At 41.2% G+C, this 25,345-nt stretch overlaps 1 protein-coding gene across 1 annotated transcript in view; it reads left to right on the top strand.

Annotated features, from left to right (window-relative positions):
* NDUFA9 (NADH:ubiquinone oxidoreductase subunit A9) overlaps positions 1 to 23,678 on the top strand; it is a 35,157-nt gene extending 11,479 nt beyond the window's left edge. The window contains exons 5-11 of the mRNA XM_032349064.1: positions 995 to 1,136; positions 6,672 to 6,774; positions 10,938 to 11,005; positions 12,193 to 12,269; positions 17,877 to 17,972; positions 20,599 to 20,665; positions 23,383 to 23,678. Coding sequence (XP_032204955.1) covers positions 995 to 1,136; positions 6,672 to 6,774; positions 10,938 to 11,005; positions 12,193 to 12,269; positions 17,877 to 17,972; positions 20,599 to 20,665; positions 23,383 to 23,553 — 724 coding nt within the window. The 3' untranslated portion in view covers positions 23,554 to 23,678. The remainder of the gene's footprint in view (positions 1 to 994; positions 1,137 to 6,671; positions 6,775 to 10,937; positions 11,006 to 12,192; positions 12,270 to 17,876; positions 17,973 to 20,598; positions 20,666 to 23,382) is intronic.
* Positions 23,679 to 25,345: the final 1,667 nt, after the last annotated feature.

Genomic DNA, 25,345 nt, shown 5'->3' with positions numbered 1-25,345 from the left:
TTTACATACTGAAACCCCCCCCCTCAGGAGTTGCCATTGGCAGTAAGTCTGGTATAAGTGAGCAATGCGATGGGCTGCCCATAAAAAGTCAGTAGAGATTGTGTCAGTGTGGTTGGTGTCATTAGCTTGCAGGAATGACCAGTTGGTTCATGAATGGCTGATCCTTTGTTTCGATTTGTCCAGCTGGGATGGATTAGGCAGGATGATTTTGCCCATCCTACTGTTCATCCAGCTGAACATTGGTTTTCTTGTGTGAACAGTGTTCTAGATCTAGTGTTTCCATTATTAATCAAAGATAGTTTGAGTACTGGTTCAAACAGTTCTTTTTAGACTTTATGGGTTGTTTATCAACAGCTAGTGTTTTAACCTTGCAGTTTCACAATACTTTGTTCATACCATTTTCTTAACATTTATGAAAGTTTGAAAATCTATGTCCGCCTTAGCACATTTTTCTAAGTTCCTTGGTGACTTGGAGAGTCTCATTCAACTTTAAATCTGTAGTGACTAATAACAGTGCCTTGTACAGCTTAAGCCTTAATGTTATTGTGTAATGTTAGTGTTAGTGGGTTAAACCAGTAACTGATTTTTTTAGTTTTTTTTTTTCCCCTGGGGGAAACAAAGGCCCAGGGATAAGAAGTGGGTCCCTTTTCGGCTCCCAACACTCCCCGCTTCCTTTCCAACCACTGCAGCCAGATGTTCTTAAAGGGTCTCAGCCTTGGGATTCCTTGAGGACAGAGAATATTATGTGTGCTGATTTACAACTTACGGTAAGGTTTAAATTATGTACAGCAATGATGATGAGCAGTAGAACTTACATGTATATAAAAATACACATATATATATATTAATTTTGACTTTGGGTTAAATCATTGCCATTTAAAAGTTTAACTGTGACAAATTCCAGCAATAGTATGAAAACGAGCTTACTGCAGAAAGCTTTGGAATCCCGAGTCAGGTGTTCTCAACTGATCCCCCCTTTTTTTCCTTCTTCCAGAAACTTTGATTTTGAGGATGTTTTTGTGAAGATTCCCCAAGCAATTGCTCAAGTGTCCAAAGAAGCTGGAGTTGAAAAATTCATTCATGTTTCACATCTGAATGCTGATATTAAAAGCTCTTCTAGATATCTGAGAAATAAGGTAAGTGACAAGTTGGCTTGGGAAGTGGTTCCCAGAGCTGGAGTTTCTTGGCCCCTTTGAACCTTGGAAACATGAGTTAAGTGATAAGGATTTCTCACTGACATATCCAGAAATAAAACGGGTTTCTAATTCTCTGTATCCAGAATAGATTGATGTGTGTGATGTGTGTGTTGTGTTCTGACATACAGAAGAGTGCCTTCTGTATGCAGGGAACTATGGTAAGGGGCTTCAGAAATGGATAGAGCATTCTTACCTCTTCTTAAATGCTGCAGGTTGCTTGGGACATATTAGAATTATATAGTAAACCTCATAAAAAGTAGAGTATTATTCCTGTCTAAAGCATCCTACCCATGTCACCTACAGGTAAAAAGACCATCTTTTTTTCTCGAACATCATGCCTAGTCGTGGTCCTGTGCTGCACTTAGGGGGGTAATGGAAAGGCTGAGAATGATAGGGACAAATATTTGCCAAGGAAATCTAGTATTTAGGTTTTTTATACTTCCAGAAAGCACATTGTCATCCAGATTGTACCTAGGGATTGACCATTCTGATTTGGGGTCATTCTGTAGCCCGAAATGTCTTTATTATCAGGGACTCCGAGGAATTGCAGTGTCTGGGGCTGTCTTTAGCGTTTATTTTCTGCCATCATGAGCCTGCTTTGGGTCAGATTGTTTAAGACCGCACAGTTCTTTGCCAGTGGCTCCAACTTTTTGATCCCCTGCATTCTTTTATTGAACAAATGATGTATTAAATATCTGCTGTGTACTGTATATTGTATTAGGTGGTGGGGATACAGTAGTGAATAAAACCGACACAGCCTTAGCCCCCGTCTATTTTCTAATCCATTGAGGAAAATAATTCCACTTGCGCCTGGTGTTGCAAAGTAGAGAACTGTGACATAGCATATAATGGGGAAGAGAGGGCATCTGTCAGTTTGGAGCATTTAATTATTAGCATCCGAATATTCAATGTAAACTGGCTCAGACATAAAGGAGGTTTATAGGCCCCTCTATCTGAAAGATCCAGCAATAAGGAGACTTAGTCACATTGGTGCCAGTGTTCATCAGAGTTTTGGCTTTGTTTCTCTGAGATTCTTTTTTTTTTTTTTCCCTCTGTGATTCTTTCAGCTCCTCCTTTTTGTGTAAGCTCTGTGTCTCATAGTCATGAAGTGGCTAGCAGCATGTCCAACCCTCACTGTCTTCATACCACATGGATGAGGGAGAGGGAGCATATTCAGAGATGTCCGGTCCTGTGGCTTATACCACGAGGTGGATAGTAGTGCTGGCAAATAAGGGGAGAGACACTTGAAAAGGACAGGACTGTTGGGCAGTGGTTCTTAGCCTTAGCTGCCCATTAGAAGCGCTGATGCAACTTTGAAAAATCTTGCACCCTGACCAATGAAAATAGAATCTCTGGAGATAGAACTTGGGCATCAGTACTTTTAGTAATTCCAAAACACAGCAAAGATAAAAAATACTATATACAGAGAAGGAGGAGGATGATCCAATTTTGGACTCAGGTTGTGTTTCAGGTGTGTGTCCATCATCTAAGTAACAATGGTGAATGGGGTTTATGATACTGGAGCTCAGAAGTGAGGTCAGGTTTGGAGATATAAAACCAGTTAATTGGGGGAGCCTGGGTGGCTCAGTCAGTTGGGCATCTGCCTTCAGCTTGGGTCACGATCCCGTGGTCCTGGGATCAAGCCCCTTCAGTGGGCTCTCTGATCAGCGGGGAGCCTGCATCTCTATCTGCCCCGCCACATGCTCATGCTCATTCTCTCTTGCTCTGTCCGTCTCTCTCTCTCTCTCCCAAATGAATAACAACATCTCTAAAAAATATAAAACCAGTTAACTGAAGCAGTGTTTGGGAATAAGATTGCCTAGTGAGGAAGTGTAGATTGAGAGAACTTTGAACAGGCCTCAGAGGGATACTCATGATTAGTGCTCTGATAGACGAGGAGGCACGTACAAAAACCCAAACAAAGATCAAGAAGGAGTGGATGTGGTGAGATGGAAGGGAAACCTGGAGAGTACAAGGTCATGGAAGCCAAGGGAAGACAGTGTCACAAGGAGGGAGTAGTTGCTTATGAATGCCAGTGAAAAGCCGAGTGAGGTGAGAACCGGAAAGTCACCTTGGACTTAGCAGTGTTGAGGTCATCTGTGATCTGATCGTGTTGAGGTCATCTGTGGTCTGATCGAGAGTGGTTTGGGTGCAAGTGTTGGGGCAGAATCTAGAGCACAGGTGAGCAAAGAGTGAGCAGGAGCTTGGGGTGGTGGGGACAGTAAGAGCAGATGGCAGTTTTAAGTGGTTTGGTAAGAAGAGGGAGGGGGCAAGAAGCTGGAGAACCATGTGGAGTTGGGAATTTTTTTTTTTTTTTTTTTTTTAAAGGTGGAAGGTCTTGACATTGTGTAGGAGCTGGTGAGAAGGTGCTGCTCAAGAGTGAGACTGAGGATAAAGGAGAGAGTCAGTTGGGCAGGTTCCTGAGAAAGTGAAAGGAACTGAGTCCTGGAGCAGGGGAGGTAAGAAATAAGAAAGGGGGAGAGTTGTGGATTTTCTGGTAGGAACTTTTAAGGTGGTTTTTGTCTGCTGCAGTGTCTTCTCTTTGGATGAGAAGGTGAAGTCATTTACTGGAAGGAAAAGAATAGTAAGGGAGGAATTTGAATAGAATAGAGAATGTTTGAAGTTGTCACGGGAGAGGATAGCTAATTAGAAGAAAACAGTACTTGGGAAATGTTGAGTGCCCAGTTAAAATTAATGAAGTGAGTGCATAATGGCACCAGTTTATGATTTTTTAAATTCAGGTGTAATTGACATACATCATCTTAGTTTTAGGTGTATAATGGAATGATTTGACATATGTATATATTGTAAAATGATATCCACAATAAGTCTGGTTAACATCACCACACAGTTACAGATTTTTTTGTGATGAGAACTATTTTTTTAAAGATCTTATTTATTTATTTGAGAGAGAAGGAGAGAGAGAGAACATGAGCGAGAGGAGGAGCAGAGGGAGAGGGCCAAGTGGACACTCCCTGTTGAGCAGAGAGCCCGATGTGGGGCTCGATTCCATGACCCTGAGATCATGACCTGAGCCAGAATTAAGAGTCTGATGCTTAACTGACTGAGCCACCCAGGAGCCCCTTGTGATGAGAGCTTTTATGACCTACTCTTTTATTAGCAACTTCTAAATATACAATATAGTCTTATTACCAGTAGTTGCCGTGCTATATGTTATGTCCTGAGACTTAATTTCTTTTATAACTGGAAGTTTGTTCCTTTTGAGCCCCTTCACCCCTGTCTTTGGGCATCTGTTCTCTGTGTCTGTGAGTTTGATGGGGTTTTGCTTTTCTTTTTTATTACATGTAGAAGTGCGATCATATGGCATTTGTCTTTGTCTGAGTACTTTGATTAGCATAATGCCTTCAGGGTCCATCCATGTTGTTGCAAATGGCAAGATTTCCTTTTTTTTTTTTTTTTTTTTTTTAAAGATTTTATTTATTTATTTGACAGAGAGAAATCACAAGTAGTCGGAGAGGCAGGCAGAGAGAGAGAGGAGGGAAGCAGGCTCCCCACTGAGCAGCGAGCCCAATGCGGGACTCGATCCCAGGACCCCGAGATCATGACCTGAGCCGAAGGCAGCGGCTCAACCCACTGAGCCACCCAGGCGCCCCAAGATTTCCTTTTTTAATGGCTGAGTAATATTGTGTGTGTGTGTGTGTGTTTATGACATCTTCTTTAACCCTTTATCTCCCACTGGACACTAAGGATTTCTTCTGTGTCGTGGTGATTGTAAATAGTGCTGCACTGAACACGGGGATACAGATATCTTTTCAAGTTAGTGTTTTCATTTCCTTTGGACATACTAGCAGAAGTGGAGTTTCTGGACCATATGGTAGTTATATTTTTAAGTTTCTGAGGAACCCTCACGTTGTTTCCCATAGTGGGTGTACCAATTTACATTCCCACCAACAGTGCACAAGGGTTCCTTTTTCACCATATCCTCACTAACATTGTTTCGTGTCTTTTTGATAATCGCCATGCTAATAGGTGTGAAGTGATATCTCATTGAGGTTTTGATTTGCATTTCCCTGATGATTATTGATTCTGGGCACCTTTTCATGTACCTGTTGGTCATCTGTATGTCCTCTTTGGAAAAATGTCTGTTCAGATCCTCTGCCCATTTTTTAATTAAGTAGTGTGGGGTTTTTTTGTTTGTTTTGTTTTTGTTTTTGTTTTGCTTTAGAGTTGTCCAGTTTGTGAGTTTTTGTGCATTTGTTTTCCTCCAGCTCTGCAGGCAGCGAGCGTGCATGGCTCAAAGAAGGAAGCTAATGTGGTTCTTTCAGAATTGGGATTTTGCCTGGTGGGTGGGGAGTAAAGACAAAAGGGCTGAGGTAGTTTACCATATTGGTAAGAGAGTGATTGAAAAGTTGGGCTGTGGAATCTAGTCTGAGGTAAGTTAGGAGGGCTTGATGTGGAGGAAAGGAGCGTCAGACTAGCGCTCTTGAGAGGGTGATGACCAGACATCTCAGGAACCGGTGATGAAGAAGCAGCAGGTAGAAGTACGGGAGACTGCCATCTGAGAGCAGGATGTCTTCATGTAGTGCTTCAGAAGGGCAGTTGCAGTTGTTGATATGGGTCATGCTCTGAATGAGTTGAAGGGGCAGAAGTGGAGAGAGGAGGTCACTGGAGTTGAGAAGCTCCAGAAACTGAGAGGTTCAAGTTCACCTGGACATGTATGTCACTCTCAGTGGCAGTGCAGATGGAGAGGAAGGCTGGACAAGGTGCTGAAACCTGCATGGAAAGAAGCCTTGTCTAGGAGGCAGATGGTAACAAGCGAAGGTACTGAGGTTAGGAAACTTCCTGGCCTGTCCCCACTCCTTTGGATAGGTATGTGTGCTGCCACTTCCATATCGTGACCTCCAACCACACTCTCCTTTCTCTGGCAGCCTGCTATATTGTTGATACCATCCAGGGAACCTGTGGTTAGGAAGAAAAATGGAGGCTGGAAAAATTCTACTCTGATTTTTCTCCTTTCTTCTGTGTAGGCTTCCCTAGGATAAATATAGGAAGACGCCTAACAAGAACCATTAGAGGCAGGACAAAGGAAATGTTAAACAGTGTGAAATGAATTACAAAAAGACATTTCAGAGCTTTCAAGACCACAAACTTAAAATAAGTAAAGAAGGCAGTAACTGGGCCTGCTCAAAAAGGCCTAGAAAGATGGATTTTTACATGAAGTGCTTCTGGACAGGAGAGTCAGATTGAAAGCTGATAGATACTGCAAATGACCAGAATTGTGTTTCTTTCTTCTCCTGTTTGTTTTTTTTCCAAATAAAATAATCAGTGAAAGTGTTTTTACAAAAAAAATATATGTTATTTAACAAAAAAAAATTCTGCGTTACTGACTTTCATGAATCCTACCTTAATCTGGAGAAACTGACCTTTGAAATACAAGTAACATCCTGATAGTGGAAGGAATGCAAGCTCTAGTCACTCATCTCTGAACTCTGTTTTTTTGTTTGGTTGGTTTAGGCTGTTGGAGAGAAGGAAGTGAGAGATGTGTTTCCAGAAGCCATTATCATAAAGCCATCGGACATCTTTGGAAGAGAGGATAGATTCCTCAATCATTTTGCAAGTATGTGTTCTTTCTTGTATTCTTTCTCAGTACTAGAGAAGAGGATGCAGGTTAACCAGACTGAAGCTAAGCACAAGCTAACTGGTTCTCTGACATGGCCGACTGAGGTATATTTTCTGTCCCCCAGAAGTGCCTAGTGTGGTCTTCATTACTGTCTATGAAAACAAGCACCTTAGATTCACAGAAAGAGTGCAGTCTTGGGAGGCAGAGACTGGCTGTGGCAAGGGTATCAGGGGCAGCTTCCTTGTATGTTGAAATGGAGATGAAAATGTCTGTCTCAAGAGTGGTGTGTTCCTGAAATGAAGTAGCGCATGTCACCGTACTAGTCAATGCTTCAGTGTTGGCCTTATTTACATTTTTCACATGAAGCCCCTCTTAACTACTTCCTCACTTTAGTCTGATTGCCAGATCCCTTGGATGTTGATTTTGAAAGACAAAGAGACAGCATTGTAGTTTGTCAGGTGCATACAATCAGTCTTCCTTGTTCGCTTATTCGTTTTTGAAAGATTTTATTTATGTTAGAGAGGAAGAGAAAGTGAGAGAGCATGAACAGTGGGGAGGGGTGGAGGGAGAGAGAATCTCAAGCAGACTCCGCACTGAATGCAGAGCCCGACATTGGGCTAAATCTCACGATCCTGAGATTGTGTCAGTCTTCCTTGTTAATAGGAACTTCTGTGGAATGGGATTAGGGAGTAATAAATAGGAATTTGACCATTGCTAAACTGGTATAGAAACTGCTTTCATGGGCTGGGCATCGAGTTATGCTTGCTGTCAGGCTTTCTTTGTGTAATGATTTGACTTGTCTTGGCAGAGGAAATCAGTCTCCCTGACTAAGTGATGAGAGTTTGAGATTTTGCAGGTTAAAAAGTAACTTTTCTGTACATTTGTGGGAGTGGGAAGGGAGAATACATTTTTAAAGTCTGCGATAAGAACCCAGCTTTAGTTTCTGATTCTTTCGAATTATCAATTACCTCTCAGTGTACTCACTTATGTATTAGGAGAGGATTCTGACCCTCCTGGGAAGTACTCGAAAGTACTAGGAAATACTAGGAGGTAGCAGGATGGTTAATGAGGTGCAGTTTTATCAGTAGCTTCCTGTTTCTCCTTGTTAACTACTCATATTTTTTCATTCCGTTTTCTTTGTACAGCCTTTGCCTATGAACAGTGTCGTTTTGCGAGATTTTTTTTTTACTGATTTATTTAGACTATATATTAAAGGTATACATCTTTTGTATATGTATAGTGACATCTACCTACCATTAGAGTATTATAGAGAATAGTTGCATACTTTTATTTTTTGTTGTTGTTGGCTTATTACATTGCTTTAAATTTATAGATTTTATTTTATTTTTTATAAAGATTTTATTTATTTATTTGACAGACAGAGATCACAAGTAGGCAGAGAGGCAGGCAGAGAGAGAGGAGGAAGCAGGTTCCCTGCCGAGCAGAGATCCCGATTAGGGGCTCGATCCCAGGATCCTGGGATCATGACCTGAGCTGAAGGCAGAGGCTTTAATCCACTGAGCCACCCAGGTGCCCCCAGATTTTATTTTTTAAGAGTAGTTTTAGGTTTATAGAAAAGTTGAGTGGAAAGCACCGAGTTCTCATATACCTTTTAACCCCTTGATCTCTGCCCACAACAGTTTTCTCTGTTTTTTTTTTTTTTTTTTTTTTTTTTTTTTGTTTGTTTCTTTTTAAGGATTTATTTATTTATTTGACAGCACAAGTAGGGGGAACAGCAGAGGGAGAAGGAGAAGCAGACTCTCCACTGAGCGGGGAGCCCATTGTGTGCTCGATCCCAGGACTCTGAGATCATGACCTGAGCCGAAGGCAGACGCTTAGCCTACTGAGCCACCCAGGCACCCACTTTTCCTATTATTAACACCTGGCATTAGGGTGATATATTTGTGAAATTGATGAGCCAATATTGATACATTATTATTAACTCAAGTCCATAATTTACATTAGGATTCATTCTTCATGTTGTACATTCTGTGAATTTTGACAAAAGTATAGTGACATCTACCTACCATTAGAGTATTATAGAGAATAGTTGCATTGCCTTAAAAATCTCCGGTGCTCGACCTACTTATTCTTCCTTCCTTACCCTGTGACACTCACTCCTATACCTGACAGCCACTCATCTTTTTCTGTCTCCATAGTTTTGCCTTTTCTAGAATATCATATAGTTGGAATCATGTGCTGTGTTGCCTGTTCATATTGGTTTCCTTCACTTAGTCTCTGCATTTAAGCTTCCATCATGTCTTAATATGGCTGATAGCTTATTTCTTTTTTTATAGCTGAACAATATTCCATTTTATGTATGGACCACAGTTCATTTATCCACTTTAGATATTTTTATCCTGTGTTTTTTCACCCTGATTGCTCATGTCTTTTCACATTCTATGTTAATTTCCAATTTAAGAAAAATTGTGATGAAAAACATATAAAATTCATTGAGGTGCGTGGATGGCTCAGTCGGTTACACTTCTGACTCTTCATCTCAGCCCAGGTCTTGATATCAAGAGTTGTGAGTTCAGGCTCCGTGTTGGACTTTGCACTGGGCAGGGAATGTCCTAAATGAATAAATGAATTAATTAAAATAAAACAAAATTTATCTTCTGCTTTGGACTGAATTATGTCATTGTCTTCCCTCTGTTCCCCAAATTCATTTCTTATCTGTTTTTACTTTTGTTTCCTATTTTATAGTATCATAGCCAAGAAATCATTGCTACATCCAGTGTCATGAAGCTTTCCTCCATATTTTCTTATAAGGATTTTGTAGTTGTACCTCTTATGTTTAAGTCTTTGATCCAATTTGAGTTAATTTTTGTATATGGTGTGAGGTAAAGGTCCAACTTTATTCTTTTATATGTGGATATTCAGTTCCCCCAACACCATTGAAACTAATGTCATTGAAAACACTGTCATTTCCCCATTGAATGGTCTTGGCACTGTGTCAAAAAAATCATTTAACCATACATATAAAAGTTATTTCTCCCTATTCTATTCCACTAGCCTATATGTCCATCTTTATGCCACTGTTCGGATCTTGATGATTAGCTTGGTACTAAGCTTTGAAATCTCCCCCTCCCCGCAATAATCTAACTTTGTTTTTCTTTCTCAAAATAGTTTTGGCTATTTGGGATCCCTGAAGATTCCATATGAATTTTAAGATGGAGCTTTTTATACTTTTGCAGAATACACCATTGGGATTTTGATAGGGTTTGCATTACTGGTAGATTCTTTGGGTAGTTTGACATGAATATGAGATGGATTTCTATTTATTTGTGTCTTCATTAAATTTCTTTCAGGAGGAGTGCCTGGGGGGCTCAGTTGGTTAAGCATTCCACTCTTGGTTTTGGCTCAGATTATGATCAGGGTCGTGGGATAAAGCCTGTGTCGGGCTCTGCCCTCAGCTTGGAGTCTGCCTGACATTCTCTCTCTCCCCCTTTCTCTGTCCCTCTTCCCATTCTGTTTCTTTCCCTCTCTCACATAAATAAATAAATCTTTAAAAAAATTTTTCAGCATGTTTTATAGTTTTCAGTGTGCAAGTTTTTAGCCAACTTGGTTACATTTATTCCTGAGTGTTTCATTCTTTTTGATGCTTTTATAAATAATGTCTACTTTAAAAAATTTTTGTAAGGCTTTTTTTTTTACCTTTACTTTTAATCCATTTGGTATTTGCTTTGGTTTATGGTGAGATAGAAGCCTTTTCTCTCTCCCTCTCGTCCTCTTTTTTTCTCATTTTAATAAATGATTGTCTCAACACCATGTATTAAATAATCTTTTCATTTCCCACATATTTGTGGTAATGTAGTCATCATATTCTAAATTCCCATTTTTTTATCAGAGTCTTTTTCTGAGTTACCCATATGTATTGCTGATCTGTTGATTCCCATGTTCCTCCTTGGGATGGGGTGCAGTAATTGTCCGGTCTTGGGAGTGGCCGTGCACCAAGTGGCCAAGCCATTTGACCATTTTCCCTTCCTTTCAACGTCCTTCAATATTTGGCCTGGCTGCCCATTAGCTTTCTCAGTGTCAGCTATGTTTATTCCGTTATTTCGATTATGCAGAATGATTCTGCTAACCTGGAGCATGTGGAGTTTGGTGGGCTTCTAGTAGTTGAGGACTTCTTAGCATACTTCTCTTTCTTCTACCAGATATTCGCTGGTTTGGTGGTGTACCTCTTATTTCCTTGGGCAAGAAGACGGTGAAACAACCAGTATACGTAAGTACCCTGGATGAAGGGGCTTTGGCTGGATCCAGATTCAGGTGATCCATTTTCTGGTTTTAATCTACTCCTGTAGTTCCCTCATTTTCTTCTTTTCGACTTGCTCCAACTGCTTGCCTCTCAGTTTACCTAAGAGGCACACGTATCTCTGCGTTCACTTGTTCACTCACATAAGAAAAATAAGTTGAATGTGCCAGGCACACTGTATACATCCCTGGGAACATTGAGATATGAATGAGACACAAATTGCTCTCCTCACGTTGGCCTCAGTCAGAGGCAGGCTTGCAAAGCATTTGTCATGCAGTGTGGTAAGTGCTGTGATGGGGAGAGGATTATGTAATTACAGCAGAGGGACACTGAATCCAGACTTCAGGGTCAGGGACAGCCTCCCACAGGGAACATCTAAGGTGAGACCTCAAAGATGACTAGTAGCATGTCAGATGAAGGGGGTTGGGGAGGAGCATTCCAAGCAGAAGGAACAGAAGTACAGGGGTCCAGAGGTAAGAGCATGTTGGGTTCCATAAGAGCTTGTCAAAGCCAGGCTTTCTTATCTGTGGCACTGTTGACATTTTGGGCCAGATAATTCTTTGTTGGAGGGGCTGTTGTAGAATGTTTGGCAGCATTCCTGGCCACTCACCACCAGATGGCAGTAGCACTACCTCCCTAGTTGTGACAGCTATAAATATCTCCAGGCATTTTGCCAAAAGCGCCTTCCAGGTGAGGCTAAAATCACCCCTGTTGAAAACCACAGGGTCTGTTTATATGTGCCCATATAAAATGGGCAAGTCAGAATAGTAGGATATTGGCAGTTCCGGAGGATTCTGCCTACTAATTTGTGACAGCTTGGTAACAGCGTTAGGACGAGTGTTAAGGGGTGAGATTGCAGAGATAGTGGGCACAGTCTAGTCAAAGGGCCTCAGCAGCCGTCTGAGCGTGAACATGTGCTGACCAGAAAAAATATATAGGTGAACCTTCCAATATGCAGATCATTTAAAGCCTTGAGGAGTGGGTTTTTTAAGGAGCTTTTTCAAATGGACAGTGCCATTATTTTAATTTCTTTTTATTATTTTTTATTTTTTGGTTGTGACTGATGTGGCCTGCTTTCCTTCCTCCCACCCTCCCTTTCCCCATCCCTGTTTTTCTCTTTTGACAATTACTTAAACATGTGTTACAATTTCTTATAGGTTGTAGATGTATCAAAAGGAATTATTAATGCAATTAAGGATCCAGATTCCAGAGGGAAATCTTTTGCCTTCGTTGGGTAGGTGACTAGAGTTTGACCTTAAAATTGTGCTCCCTGTTAAAATGAACAAATTGTAATGATTTAGAAGAACAGTAACTTCTAAACATGTCACTACAGTTTTATTTGTTGCATTTTTAGTTTTTTTCCTCTACGGTATTTATTCCAGAAATTTTATTCACTAGCCCCAAGGTCAGTGTGTTTCAAAGAGCTGTCCAAAGTCCGCTATAGTCAGAATCTCCTGAATGGTTCCTTTAAATCAGAATTTTGAGTGAACTGGGGAATCTGCTTTAATAAGTGATTTTTCTCTCATCAAAGTCTGAGAGAACCAACTGCCCTAGACTATTACATATACTTTGTCCAATGATCACCAAGGATGGTTTTGTACTATTCCAGTGATGTTTTTAACATATAAAAGGATATTATTATAGATTCAAAAACACAAACAGAACACTTTTAGGGAGTAAGTACAGTTGTAAAATTAAATTGCTTTTGATAGAGTATCGCAATGTGCCCAAACGGTTGGAGATGGCTGGTTTTGGGTACAGTAGTGTATTGTGATGCTGATCGTTCATGATATGCCGTCTTTGCTGTTAGGACACATGGGGCACAGTTAAGCTATGTGACTTGCCTGATTTTCTTAAATCTTGCTTCAGCTGGGTTTAGAACCTCTTTTCTGACTTAATTAAAACTAAAAAGTGAAGATTCAGTCTGCCAGGTTGATAGGTACTAAATCCACCTAAAAATTGGCCCAGAACCCTATCGTCCTATGAAGCAAACTGATGACACCTGATGTCCATGAAAGGTGAGAATCTGATTAACAATTAAGTGATAGCGTAATTTCTAAGAAATATTTGCTTCCAGGAGGGACACCTGGGTGGCTCAGTTGGTTAAGCCGCTGCGTTTGGCTCAGGTCATGATCCCAGGATCCTGGGATCGAGTCCCACATCGGGCTCCTTGCTCAGTGGGGAGCCTGCTTCTTTCTCTGCCTCTGCCTGCTGCTCTGCCTGCTTGTGTTCTCTCTCTCTCTCTGACAAATAAATAAATAAAATGTTTAAAAAAAAAGAAAAGAAAAGAAAAGAAAAGAAATATTTGCTTCCAGAGAAAAGATGCTTTTCTCTCTAAGCCAGGAAGCATAGTATATATTCTGAGAATTATGAATTCATACACTGTTACGTTTTTCACTTGTTGAAGGCTTAGTTTAGTAAAATTGTTGTCAGTGTTAAAAACCATATTACATTTCTATATCTAGCAGCTGCAGGATGTATGCCTTTCTCTGAGTTCCTCATTCACTGTGTTAGCACAGTTATATACTCCAGGAGAATTAGCTACAAAAACTGTGTTCAGCTCAGGGTCCATAAATCACTAGACTCAAAGACATCTGATCCTAGTCAGACTAGGATTCCGATGACAAGAAAATAGAACTGTCTTTACAGACTTTGCTTACTACTTGCTGGAAATAACTCTTAGCCCTTTCCCTTTTTACCTTGAGGGAAAGAGACCTCCAGTCTCTTTGCTAGGCTGTAGTGCGCCATACTTGTTTGGCACATCGATGGGAGAGTAGTGCTTGGCATGGCAGTGTATGTATTTTGTGACTGGCGTAAGTGTAGCTAGGCATCTGTGTATCTCTTTCTGTCTCTTTAGCACAGGGGAAAACTTGGCTTATTTCTCAGCACTTTGAGGTGAAGACAGAAGCATGAGACCTTAATTTTGCTCCTAGTTTTTTCATAGTTTTTTAACTATAGGATTTTGGTCCATTCCATCATTTGTTCATTAAATACCTATTATAGACCCATATATACATAAAAATGTGAGAACTGATAAAATCAGCAAGGTCACAAGGTACAGGATAAGCATATGCAGCTGGGTTTCCATATATTTGCAGATGAACAATCTGAAAATAAAAATAAAATAATTTTATTCACAATACCATCAAAAGAATAAAATACTTAGGTATAAATTTAACAAAAATAAGACTTGTATCTAGAACATTGAAAAACACTGCTGAGAGAAATTAAAAAAGAGTTAAGTAAACAGAAAGACATCTCATGGTCATGAACTGAAAGAGCCAATATTGTTAAAATGGCAGTTTTCCCCAAATTCATCTGTTGATTCAAGCCAATCCTATCCATATTCCAGGAGATTTTTTGTTTTTTTGTTGTTTTTTGCTTTGGCAAAAATTGGCAAATGAATTCCAAATTTATATGAAAATGCAGAGATCTACAATAGCCAAAACCAATTTGACAAAGAAGAATAAAGTTGGAGCACTTAAATTTCCTAATTTCAAAACTTACTCTAAAACCATAGTTATAAAGACTGATACTGGCATGAGAATAGAATATAGATGAATTATCAGAACTGATAGTCTAGAAATCAACCTTTGTGTTTATAGATGATTGATTGTTGACAAAAGTGCTGTGACACTTCAGTGGGGAAAGAATAATCTTTTCCTTAAATGGTCCTGGGAGATCCATATGCAAAAAAGTTGAACATGGGGCCTTAACTTCACACAATACATGAAAAAATTAACTCAGAATATATTAGAGTCCTAAATGTAAGAGTTAATGTTATAAAACTTTTGGAAGAAAAATGATCTAGACCTTGGGCGAGGCAGAGTTTTATTTTATTTTATTTTTTTAAGATTTTATGTATGTATGTGTGTGTGTATGTGTGTATTTTAGAGTGCGAGTGGGGCGAGGAGCAACGGGGGAGGGGGAGAGAGGGTGAAAGACTGTCAGGCAGACTCGGCATTGAGTGCGGAGCTGGACATGGGGCTCGATCTCATAACCCAGAGGCATGACCAGAACCCAAACCAAGAGTTGGATGCTTAACCGACTGAGCCACCCAGGTGCCCCTAGGCAGAGATTTTTTTGATGTGATATCAACAGCATACTTCATAAAAATAGATAAAAGTGATAAAAATCATAAAAAATGATAAAAATAGACTCCACCAAAATGAAAAACTTTTGTATTTCAGAAGGCACCGTTAAGAAAATGATGATAAGTGGGGAGATCATCCGCTAAAAGGCAGGGGGTAGGTCAGAGAGGTATATGGAAACCTTGAGGGACTGGGGAAAAGACAGGAAGTTTTCCCGGGGAGCACAGAAGAACAGCTCTTAGGAGAGCAGAGTAAGGTAGCACAGCGGAACGGAGTCTTCTGTTTGAAGTTAGTGATCAGAAATATAGGTGAAGTCAGTTAGTCCCGTTGTATTATTTCTCCAATTCTGTCTTTCTGGGGTTCTGGCACAAAGAAGACAGATACTTGTATGAGCCAGAAGAGGGACTTGGCTATGCTAGTATAGTGGAGAGACAGCTGGGGGCAAGGTTTTGCTGAGGGTATTTGCAAAGGAATGACTATAATGCCGAACCATGAAAGCTTAGCTGGGAAGGACACAGGCTTCAGTGTGCCTTTCTCTGTGAGCGGAGGCACTTAAACGGGTCTTTGAGTCACAGTTAATGGAACACAGAGTGCTTCAGAGCAACTGAAGAGCAAGTGTATTACATATAATTAGTTTACCCCTGATACCAGTATTGCTTGTCATAGTGAAGATTACAGATTGTTCTTTGGCATAGCATGTATGCCCTGCAGTGATCCTTACCCATCCTTCTGGAACTTGAAGGAAGCTATTTGAGGCCTTTGTCAGATAGTTTCCCTCGCTGACATTTTCATGGTTTTTTTGTTTTTGTTTTTGTTTGTTAAAATGTCAGAATGAGGAGTTTCTCGCTTATTAATTACGTTTATTCAGCTCTTGAGCTCTCACAGACTTTCTGAGGCAAAGGGGTCTAGGCAAACGGGTGAAGAGATATTAAAATGTATTATAAGCAATAATAATTATTAAAACTAGGTTATACCAGGACAAAACTGTTCAGATCTGTGGAACAGAAGCAGCCTCAGGTATATGTAAGAATATAGTATGTGACATTTCAAAATATGGGGAAAGGGTAGATCATTCAATAACTGGTATTATATCTACATAAGGTAAAGATAAAATACCATTTACTGAATGATCTACCATGTTATGGATTAAAGAATCTCAAAACATTAGAAAGATATGTGGAGGGGCACCTGTTTGGCTTAAGTTGGTTAAACATCTGCTTCAGCTCAGGTCATGATCCTGGAGTACCAGGATCGAGCCCCACATTAGGCTTCCTGATCAGTGGGCAGTCTGCTTCTCCCTCTGACCCTACCCCTCTCATGCTCTCTTTCTCAAATAAAATCCTTTAAAAAAAAAAAAAGTGGGAATTTATGTCACTAGTTACTAAAGAAGGATTTTCTTTTCTTTTCTTTTCTTTTTTTTTTAAAGATTTTATTTATTTATTTGACAAACAGAGATCACAAGTAGGCAGAGAGGCAGGCAGAGAGAGAGAGAGGAGGAAGCAGGCTCCCTGCCGAACAGAGAGCCCGATGCGGGGCTCGATCCCAGGACCCTGAGATCATGACCTGAGCCGAAGGCAGAGGCTTTAACCCACTGAGCCACCCAGGTGCCTAAGAGGGATTTTCTAAATATAAAATCAAACCATAAAATATATCAGAACTTTTGCTTAAGTGAAATATTTAAACTTGTGTATGTCACAAAACACTTAAACATTAAAAAGCAAAATACAAACAGCAAAAAATATTTCCAACTATGTCATTAAATGTAAAGAATTCTGGGGCACCTGCGAGGCTTAGTCAGTTGAGTGTCTGCCTTTGGCTTGGGTCCTGGTCCCCAGGTCCTGGAATCGAGCCCCGCATCAGGCTCTCTCCTTGGTGGGAGTCTGTCTCTTCCTCTCCCCTCCCCCTACGCATCATCACATGTATGCACAAGCACCCCCCCCCCCATATAAAGCATTCTTAGAAATCATTCTTTATAGATAGGGCTTCAGGAAGAAAGAGAGAAATGAAGTGTATGTGGCCAAAACTATATAAAGAAAAAAAAAATCTCTATCATTAAAGTAATGCAAATCAGAATGTTGGGGTACCATTATTAGGGCAGATTGGCAGCAGTTTTATGACTAAACTCATTTTTGGTGAGGGGGCTGCTAGCATTTTATGTGAATTTATGTGAATTGATACGACCTTTTTGGAAGGCAGTTTGGAAATATTCAATAAAAGCCTTAAATTTTCCAAGCATAGTTGGAGCCAATTCCATTGTAGAATACACTGTAAATACATAATTATGGATAAGTACAAATGTTTACTGTAAGAGTGCCATTGAAGCATTATCTCATAAAAGAAAAATATATTTTAATTACTTAAATATCCCCGAGACTGGGAGTTTATCCAATAGTTATGATTGTATGCAGTACAATTTATGTGCTGTTAAACATGCACTAGAATATTGAGTGACATAGAAAGGTGATTGGGATTTAATGTTAAATGAAAGGCATTACAGAATAGGAAGACCTGTGTAATCTTACATTTGTAAAAACAAAAAAATGTGTATTTGTAAGGGGATGAGAAGGCTGCATTAAATATATTAACTTTATCTCTGATGGAATTATGGGTGAGTTTTCTTTGTGCCAATCTGTATTAACTATAGTGCTATGTGTTTCGTCTTTCATAAGAAAAATGTTAGTTCGTTAAATTTCAAAAGAAAATTTGCAAGGAGTGAATAATTTGGGGAACTACAAATTTTCTTTTGGTAGGCCCAATCGGTACCTCCTTTTCGACCTGGTGCAGTATGCCTTTGCTGTGGCTCACAGACCCTTCCTGCCATATCCTTTGCCACATTTTGCCTATCGGTAAGTAAAGTGCTTCTTTTTATGCCTTCTAAAATAGAGCTAATGCCATACATTTGTTTGTAATACTGTCATCTAGGGTTATAGGGAGAATGTTTGTTACAGTAGAGCTTCTGAATCTCTGACTTGGAGGTGCTTCTGATGTCTTGGTGTTACTCTAGGACAGAACCAGAAGTGTCAAAGAAAGGGAAATGTGCTTAGTGTGGGTGAGAAAAACAATGTGTATTAAGAGGTTAAATCTGCAGTTCTTCAAATTCTCTCATTAGAAACCACTGGTTTTAATTTGGAGAAGTGTCTTGCTCAGCAGGTTGTATAAAGGAACAATCAGGTTTCCCTTTGTTTCAAACCTCTCTCCCAGATGTGGGAAAGGATCTTTCTTTATTAAACCAATCTGGTCATGTCACTGGGGAAAGGAGCTGGGTTGATTCACTCTTGATCTTGTGATACCTTATCTTCTTTCTTCATGTCTTGCTTCTTGATTCACTTCTTCCCTTTGCAGGTTTAGAATATCAGAATGATCATATCACAACTTCGTGGTCTGGTCGGGGAGACCTTCGCATCCAGTTTGCCAGGGATTGACTTACAAACCAACATGGCATTTCACTCCTGAATTCATTCAACAAATATTTCCCAAATGCCCTCTATGTCTGAGGCAAGGCACTAGAGACTCAAGATATTATTCTAAACCCTTAAAAAGCTTGTGATCTAACACAGGTATTGGAAAAATAGGCAGACTGCAGCGTGATGATACTGTTCATTGGGGTGTTCTGTTTGTTAAGTCGTCTCCTTCATCCTCAGTACTCTGAGTGACGTGGGTAGGGAAGAGCACAAAGTGCACGTGAAGGAGTAGAGTTGGGGGCCAAGCACGAGGAATACCTCTGTTTAAAGGACCTGCAGTGTCAGAGAAATTTATCAAGAGGCTCAAAGTGAGTCATCAGACATTTAGGTGAAAGAAGTGGAACATTTGGAAGCCTAGATAGGGATAGGAGGGGGTGTTTTAGGGAGGAAATGACTGTTTCAAGAAGGGGATCCTGGCTATTTGTTCACTTCTGTGTCTCCCACACTGGGAAAAGTGCTTGGCACACAGTAGGCACTTTGTCAGTGTTTGTGGAATGAAAGGCTACAGAAAAGTCAGACGAGGTGAAGGACTTAAAAGTATCCACTGAAGTCAGTAGTGAGGTCATTTTGATAGTGGCTTTGGTGCAGTGCAGGGGCCATAAGCCAGACTGCAGGGAGCTGCTTTCTTGGCTGAGCAGGAAATTGAGAATTACCGCGTAGTGGAGTTGGCATATGTACACGGAGTGGCCTGTCGAGGACACAGAAGTGGAGAATAGAAGTTCTCTGTTAACACCCAGCCAGAGCACAGAGTTGGAGGTTTGCTGTGCGTGTTTTAATTACGCTGTAATAGTCCAGTATAGTGCCATCTGGACCGGTTGTCTGGACTCTGAGACTTTATTTGCTCCTGGAGAAATTCTGACTCATCTTCAGCTTGCTTTTTAATTTTTTTATGCATACTAGAATGATGTTTTTAAGTTTTTAGAAAGCCGTGGAGCCCCGCATTCAGTGACCCACTGGAGACCTACGAGGTAAATCAGATAGAGGCAGAGCTGCTCTAGCTGTAGTGATGGGTGTCCTCAGAACCTGAACACCCAGCCTTTGCCCCAGTGCTCTGTGGGGAGCCTGAGGAATTCCTAGGGTTCCCTGGACTCAGGGTGAGACCCCCTGCTCCGATGATACTTAACAGGAGCTCGGCAGATAAGGAAAACCTTATTAACCCTATTTTCATAAGAGTGGAGAGATGCCATTAATTGAGGCAGGTGGCACTCTTGTCCTGGGTTTTCTATTTGCTTCCTGATTTGAATCATTTGTCTTAGGCATCTCCTTACTTTTCAAGTTTTTTGGTTCCCTTGGGATATTTTTTGCTTGTTTGTTTGTTTTTGTTTGTTTTGTTTTTGGTTTTGGTTTTTTTGTGGCGGGGGACCCTGTTTTTAAGGATTACAATTTGCATCTTCCTTACTACTTGGCTTGCCCGGTGTTTTTAACAGAAGCATATCTGAATGTGTGAGGTTTAAATTAGATTAGATGGCATTGACTTCTCTGAACGTCAGATATTTTTGTTTATTTTGTTGGTAGTAATGGCTTTATTTTAATTTTCATTTGTTTGGATTTGTTGTATCTTCCGTGGAGAACAGGACTGCCACAAGCTACGGCACTCGGGCTGGGTTAGCTTAAAAGGAAAGGTAAACTCACATGTAGGGGTGCCAGGATATTGGTTATTTATTTATTTTTTTAAGATTTTTTATTCATTCATTTGACACAGAGAGAGAGAGAGAGATCACAAGTAGGCAGAGAGGCAAGCAGAGAGAGGGGGAAGCAGGCTCCCGGCTGAGCAGAGGGCCCGATGCGGGGCTCGATCCCAGGACCCTGAGATCATGACCTGAGCCTAAGACAGAGGCTTAACCCACTGAGCCACCCAGGTGCCCCATTGGTTATTTTTTAAAAAACAAAACAAAACAGTCAGTGAGCTTCCACCTGTATGGCAGCCTTTCTCCCGGTGCTTCTTGGAGGCCAGCTTGAGTACTGGGTGTGGAAATGCTATCACATGCACCATATTTATTCCTTTTTCTAGGTGGGTAGCACGACTCTTTGAAATGAGTCCGTTTGAACCCTGGACGACAAGGGATAAAGTGGAGCGGGTGAGTATGTGATGAATATCTCTCCGGCCAGGTACTGGGCAGAGAACTACAGAGATGGATAAGTTAGAATTGATTTTTGTTTGCTTGCTGGGTTGTTTGCATGCTGTTGTCCATTATCCTTCTATCTGAAGCAAGCCCTGCAGCTTGGGCCCTGAAACTCACCCCACCTCAGCCTTCTCAGGCTGTGGGGATGCTCCCTTGGCTTCTCTCAGATGTGATCTGTTTTCCTTCTCAGCTAGATCATTCCCAACAGCACATAAACATGCCTTCAGGGCTCTATTTTTTTTTTAATTAATTTTTTATTTTTTATAAACATATATTTTTATCCCCAGGGGTACAGGTCTGTGAATATAGAACTGCCCTATGACCCAGCAATTGCAGGGCTCTATTTTTTTTAAAGGTGAAGCCCTCCCTTGTCCCTTCTAGCCACCGTCCTGTTTGTCTGGGTCCGTTTGAGTCGTAACTCTGCAGAAGAGCTCTCTGTTCCTGCTGTTAACCATTGCTTACCTCAGTCTTTCTAACCCACTCCATTCAGGCTTTTATTCCCACTTCTCCCCACAAACTGCTCTTTTCCAGGTTATATGTGACCCGGACTACCTATGATCATCCCTTCTCCCTGTGAACCCTCACTTGCCAGTCTGTTTTCTGGCCATCTCCATATTCCCTTGCTTTGTCCTCCTCTCACTCGGCCATGCTTTTCAGTTTCTCTTCCTGGTTTACCCTCTTCTCCCTGATCTGTAAATGTTGGGGGACTGACAAGCTCTGTCCTCAGCCCTTTTGTATCTTTGCTTAACCTCTGAACGACTCTCCCCTCCTCTCATGCTCCAGCTGCTGTCTGTGAGCTCACGGCTGCATTTTTATCTCCAGCCTTGAATTGCTCCTCACCCTTCCCAGCTGCAGACTCTTACATGTATTCGGATCTAATACAGTTTTTTGAAACTTAACATCTCCGCAATTAGAACTGCAAACCTGCTTCTCTCCTGGCCTCTCTCATTTTAATTAATGAGATCACTGTTCTTTCTGTTGCTCAAGCCAAAAATTTAGGAATTCTCCCCTGATTTATTACTTTCTCTTACCAGTCTAAACCAGTATTGTCCAGCAGAACTTTCTGCAGTTATGGAAGTGTTCTGTAATCTACAGTGTTCAAAACATAGAGACTAGCAATGTACGACTGTTGAACATTTGAAATAGCGGCTAGTGCAACTGAAGAAATAAGATTTGAAGTTTATTTAATTTTAATTAATTTAAACTTAAATGAAGACTACCACATTTGTCCAGCGGCTGCTGTTTTGTGGAGCACAGCCATAGACCATCAGCGGGTATTATTCAGGCAACCCTCAAAATATATGCCAAATCTTAACTGCTCCTGCTTCTCCCGGCCCTTTGGTTTTTTGTTTGTTTGTTTGTTTTTGTTTTTCCAACTTTGTATTCTGAAAGTGTATGTAATAGCATTGAACATTTTTGGCTTAAAGAAAGGTCTCCACTCTGCCTACCCTAATCCAAGTAAGTCAGTTATTCCTTTCGTATTCTCTTGACCAGTTTCGGGCTGCCTGTTTTGTCCCCTTACAGAGTGTTGAGTTCCAGAGCTTTGGTTCTTTCTGTCTTGCTGTCTCCCATGCTAGTCTCCCACATTGCATGTAGAAGTGTTTTGAGGAAGAACACAAAATAAAATAAAAATTCCATATTGTCTCTACATTTGAAGACCTGTTGACCTTTCTCAACAAGAATAGTCAAATGATCCTCTGAGTGTTACCTAAAAGTTAAAACAGAGAGAAGATGAGAAAGTAGTCCTTGGGGAACAGATGTGGATGGGACAGGCATGATCCTCCCTTCTGATCAGCTGTGTCCAGAAAGTTGAGACTGTTTTCAAGATATCCCTTCTACATTCCTGAAAAGCCAGACAAGAGGACTGACTGTCCAAATACTTGAGCGTGTCTTGTGCAAATGTGCCTCTTACACTGATAATGGAGTGGGCTTTGATAAATACAATAGGCTGCATGGGCTTTCGATTTGGAGGCTGCCTCTTAGCATTTCAGTAAAAATTGCAGCCTTAGTCAGGTGGGGTGGATGTAGGAGTGAGGTGCTCTATACACACACTGATTCTCTTCATGCACTTGTGGATGGTTTGGGATCGTGGAAGTCTTCCAGCTCATTCTCCTCCTCTACAAACAAAATGGGTTTGGTGTTTTTAGATCTGTGGTGAGCATCGGTCAACCAGGCAAAGTATAGTAGAAGCACAAAGGTTAATGGATTATCTCTTAGCAAGGAATAAACACCAATTATCTCCCTAATGCAGCAGTACAAACGGAAGCAGGAAGCCCATGCACAAGGGAGAATTGGGGAATGGGCAGGTTCTGCATTAGCCTCTGTTTTATTTTCTTCCTGGACCTCCTGTGAAGCCACTGTGATGATGTGGCTGGCGCTTCTCCATTGCAGATTGATTTCTCATTCAGTCTGGGGAATGGCTCATCTGGACCCAGTGTTCCTTGTTCGTGGTAGTGCTGGGGACCTTTATGCTTATATTTGGTGACCTTGCCTTTTTCTTTTTCTGTGGTCTACTTTTAGTGAGGTCCAGGAATCAAAACCAGCATGTGTCCTTTGGAAACAAGTCTTGGTAATGGGACTCAGGCCAGCTTGAGTGTTTCAGGGGTCAGTGAGATAGCACTTTGTGTTCTTGGTCAGTTCTCAGAGTTCTCTGTGGTTCTGTGTGTCCACAGCTTCACATCACAGACATGCTGTCGCCTCACCTGCCTGGCTTGGAAGACCTTGGAATTCAGGCCACACCCCTGGAGCTCAAGGCCATCGAGGTGCTGCGGCGCCACCGTACTTACCGCTGGCTATTGTCCGATATTGAAGATGTGAAGCCAGCCAAGACTGTCAACTTTTAGTGGCCCCTGTGCTGCCCCGGGCTTTCTGTGTCTGTTGGTTTACCTGACTGGTGACCAGCCCACTGTCGTTAGAAAATCCTGTATATAATGAATAAGATCCGTCTATTAAACCACCTGAGGATAAATTCTGCTGCAGCTTTTTCTTTCCTCACTTATAAGATGAGAAATTCAGTCATTTACATACATAATTTCTTTAAATATATATTTAATAATGATATATATCACTTATTCTTTGAGATATTGAAGGATTTGAATTTCCTATGTCAGGCTATTTCTGGCATTTGTTTTGGAAGATAAGGACCCCTTTTTAATGTCCAGCTATTGTGATGACCCCGAGTGATATGTGATTGTCGTTTAATATCTATTAACTGAGAAGGTATATAGTGTTCCATAACTAACCTGAATTATTCACACTTAAGGTATTTTCAAAGATTTGTCTTAATGACATCTACATACACTTAAAAAACTAGTTAGTACATGTAGAAACATTGTCTGTAGACATGGGTTCTCCAATGACTTGCAGTAATTCCTCAGTCCTCTGCTTGGATCTGAACTCCCCGAGGCCTTTGTCCTGCTGCTGTCTGGACAACATCTAGGTGATTTCAGATCGTGGGTGCGGGTGGGTTCTCTCCTGTGCAGAGGCAAGGCCGGGGCTCTGTTCGGTAATGCCAATGCTTAGGAATTAAAATTTTTTATAAAAGTTGTTAACATCACAGCCAAGATCCATGTGAACAGTTGGTGTGGTGAGGGCAAGTCCCTCAGTGCAGTACGAATAAAAACTCCCGTCATTTGTGGTGAAGCCAGCATACTACCATTTGTGGTGACCCAAGGTTGGCCCCTGCATTCCACTGCCCTGCAGCCCCTTGGTCAGTATGATGGGGGTGACCAGGAAAACCCTGTTCACTTCTGGTAATGTCCATCTCGTCCTCACAGAGTAAGGAGCATGAATGTGGAGGGTGAGTTCTCTACCTGCACTCTCGCGTGCTCCAGAATCTTTTGTCCCCAGATGGACAGAAGTGTGCTGTTCAGTGCAATCATGGACCAACAGCATCTGTATCACCTGGGAGCTCGTTAGAAATCCAGAATGCCAGGGGCGCCTGGAAGGTTCCATCAGTTAGGCCTCTGACTCTTGATTCCAGCTCAGGTCATGATATCAGGGTCCTAGGATTGAGGCACTGTGCTCAGTGGGGAGTCTGCTTCTCCCTCTCCCCCCCCTTCTCCCTCTCATGTACGTTCTCTCTCTCTCTCTCGTATAAACAAATCTTAGAAAAAGAAAGAAGGAAAGACATGCAGCAATGTGGAATGCCAGGCCCTACCTGTTGGATCAGGATCTGCATTTTAGAAAGGACCCTGGAAGATGTGTATGCACATGGGTGGAAAAGCACCGATGTGCAGAAACACTGTAACTGAGTGGGGCCGTTCCCATTACTCAGATGGCTGAGGCCCACCCAGACATTTTTTTTTTTTTTAAGATTTTATTTATTTATTTGACAGGCAGAGATCACAAGCAGGCGGAGAGAGAGAGGAGGAAGCAGGCTCCCTGCTGAGCAGAGAGCCTGATGCAGGGCTCGATCCCAGGACCCTGGGATCATGACCCGAGCCGAAGGCAGAGGCTTAACCCACTGAACCACCCAGGTGCCCCCCCCCCCCCGCCCAGACATTTTAAATCAGAATCTCTAGAAAAAAAGACCCAGCAATTTTATTTTTATTAAACATGGCAGTTTATTCTACACAGTAAGATGTGAGAATCGTGTTCTAGGGAAAGGAACCCAATACCAGCTTTCCTTTTTGT

Source organism: Mustela erminea, chromosome 6, assembly GCF_009829155.1.
Source record: "Mustela erminea isolate mMusErm1 chromosome 6, mMusErm1.Pri, whole genome shotgun sequence".
Taxonomy (NCBI): domain Eukaryota; kingdom Metazoa; phylum Chordata; class Mammalia; order Carnivora; family Mustelidae; genus Mustela; species Mustela erminea.
The sequence above is the reverse complement of the archived record's forward strand: the minus strand, read 5'-3'. Positions and strand labels throughout refer to the sequence as shown.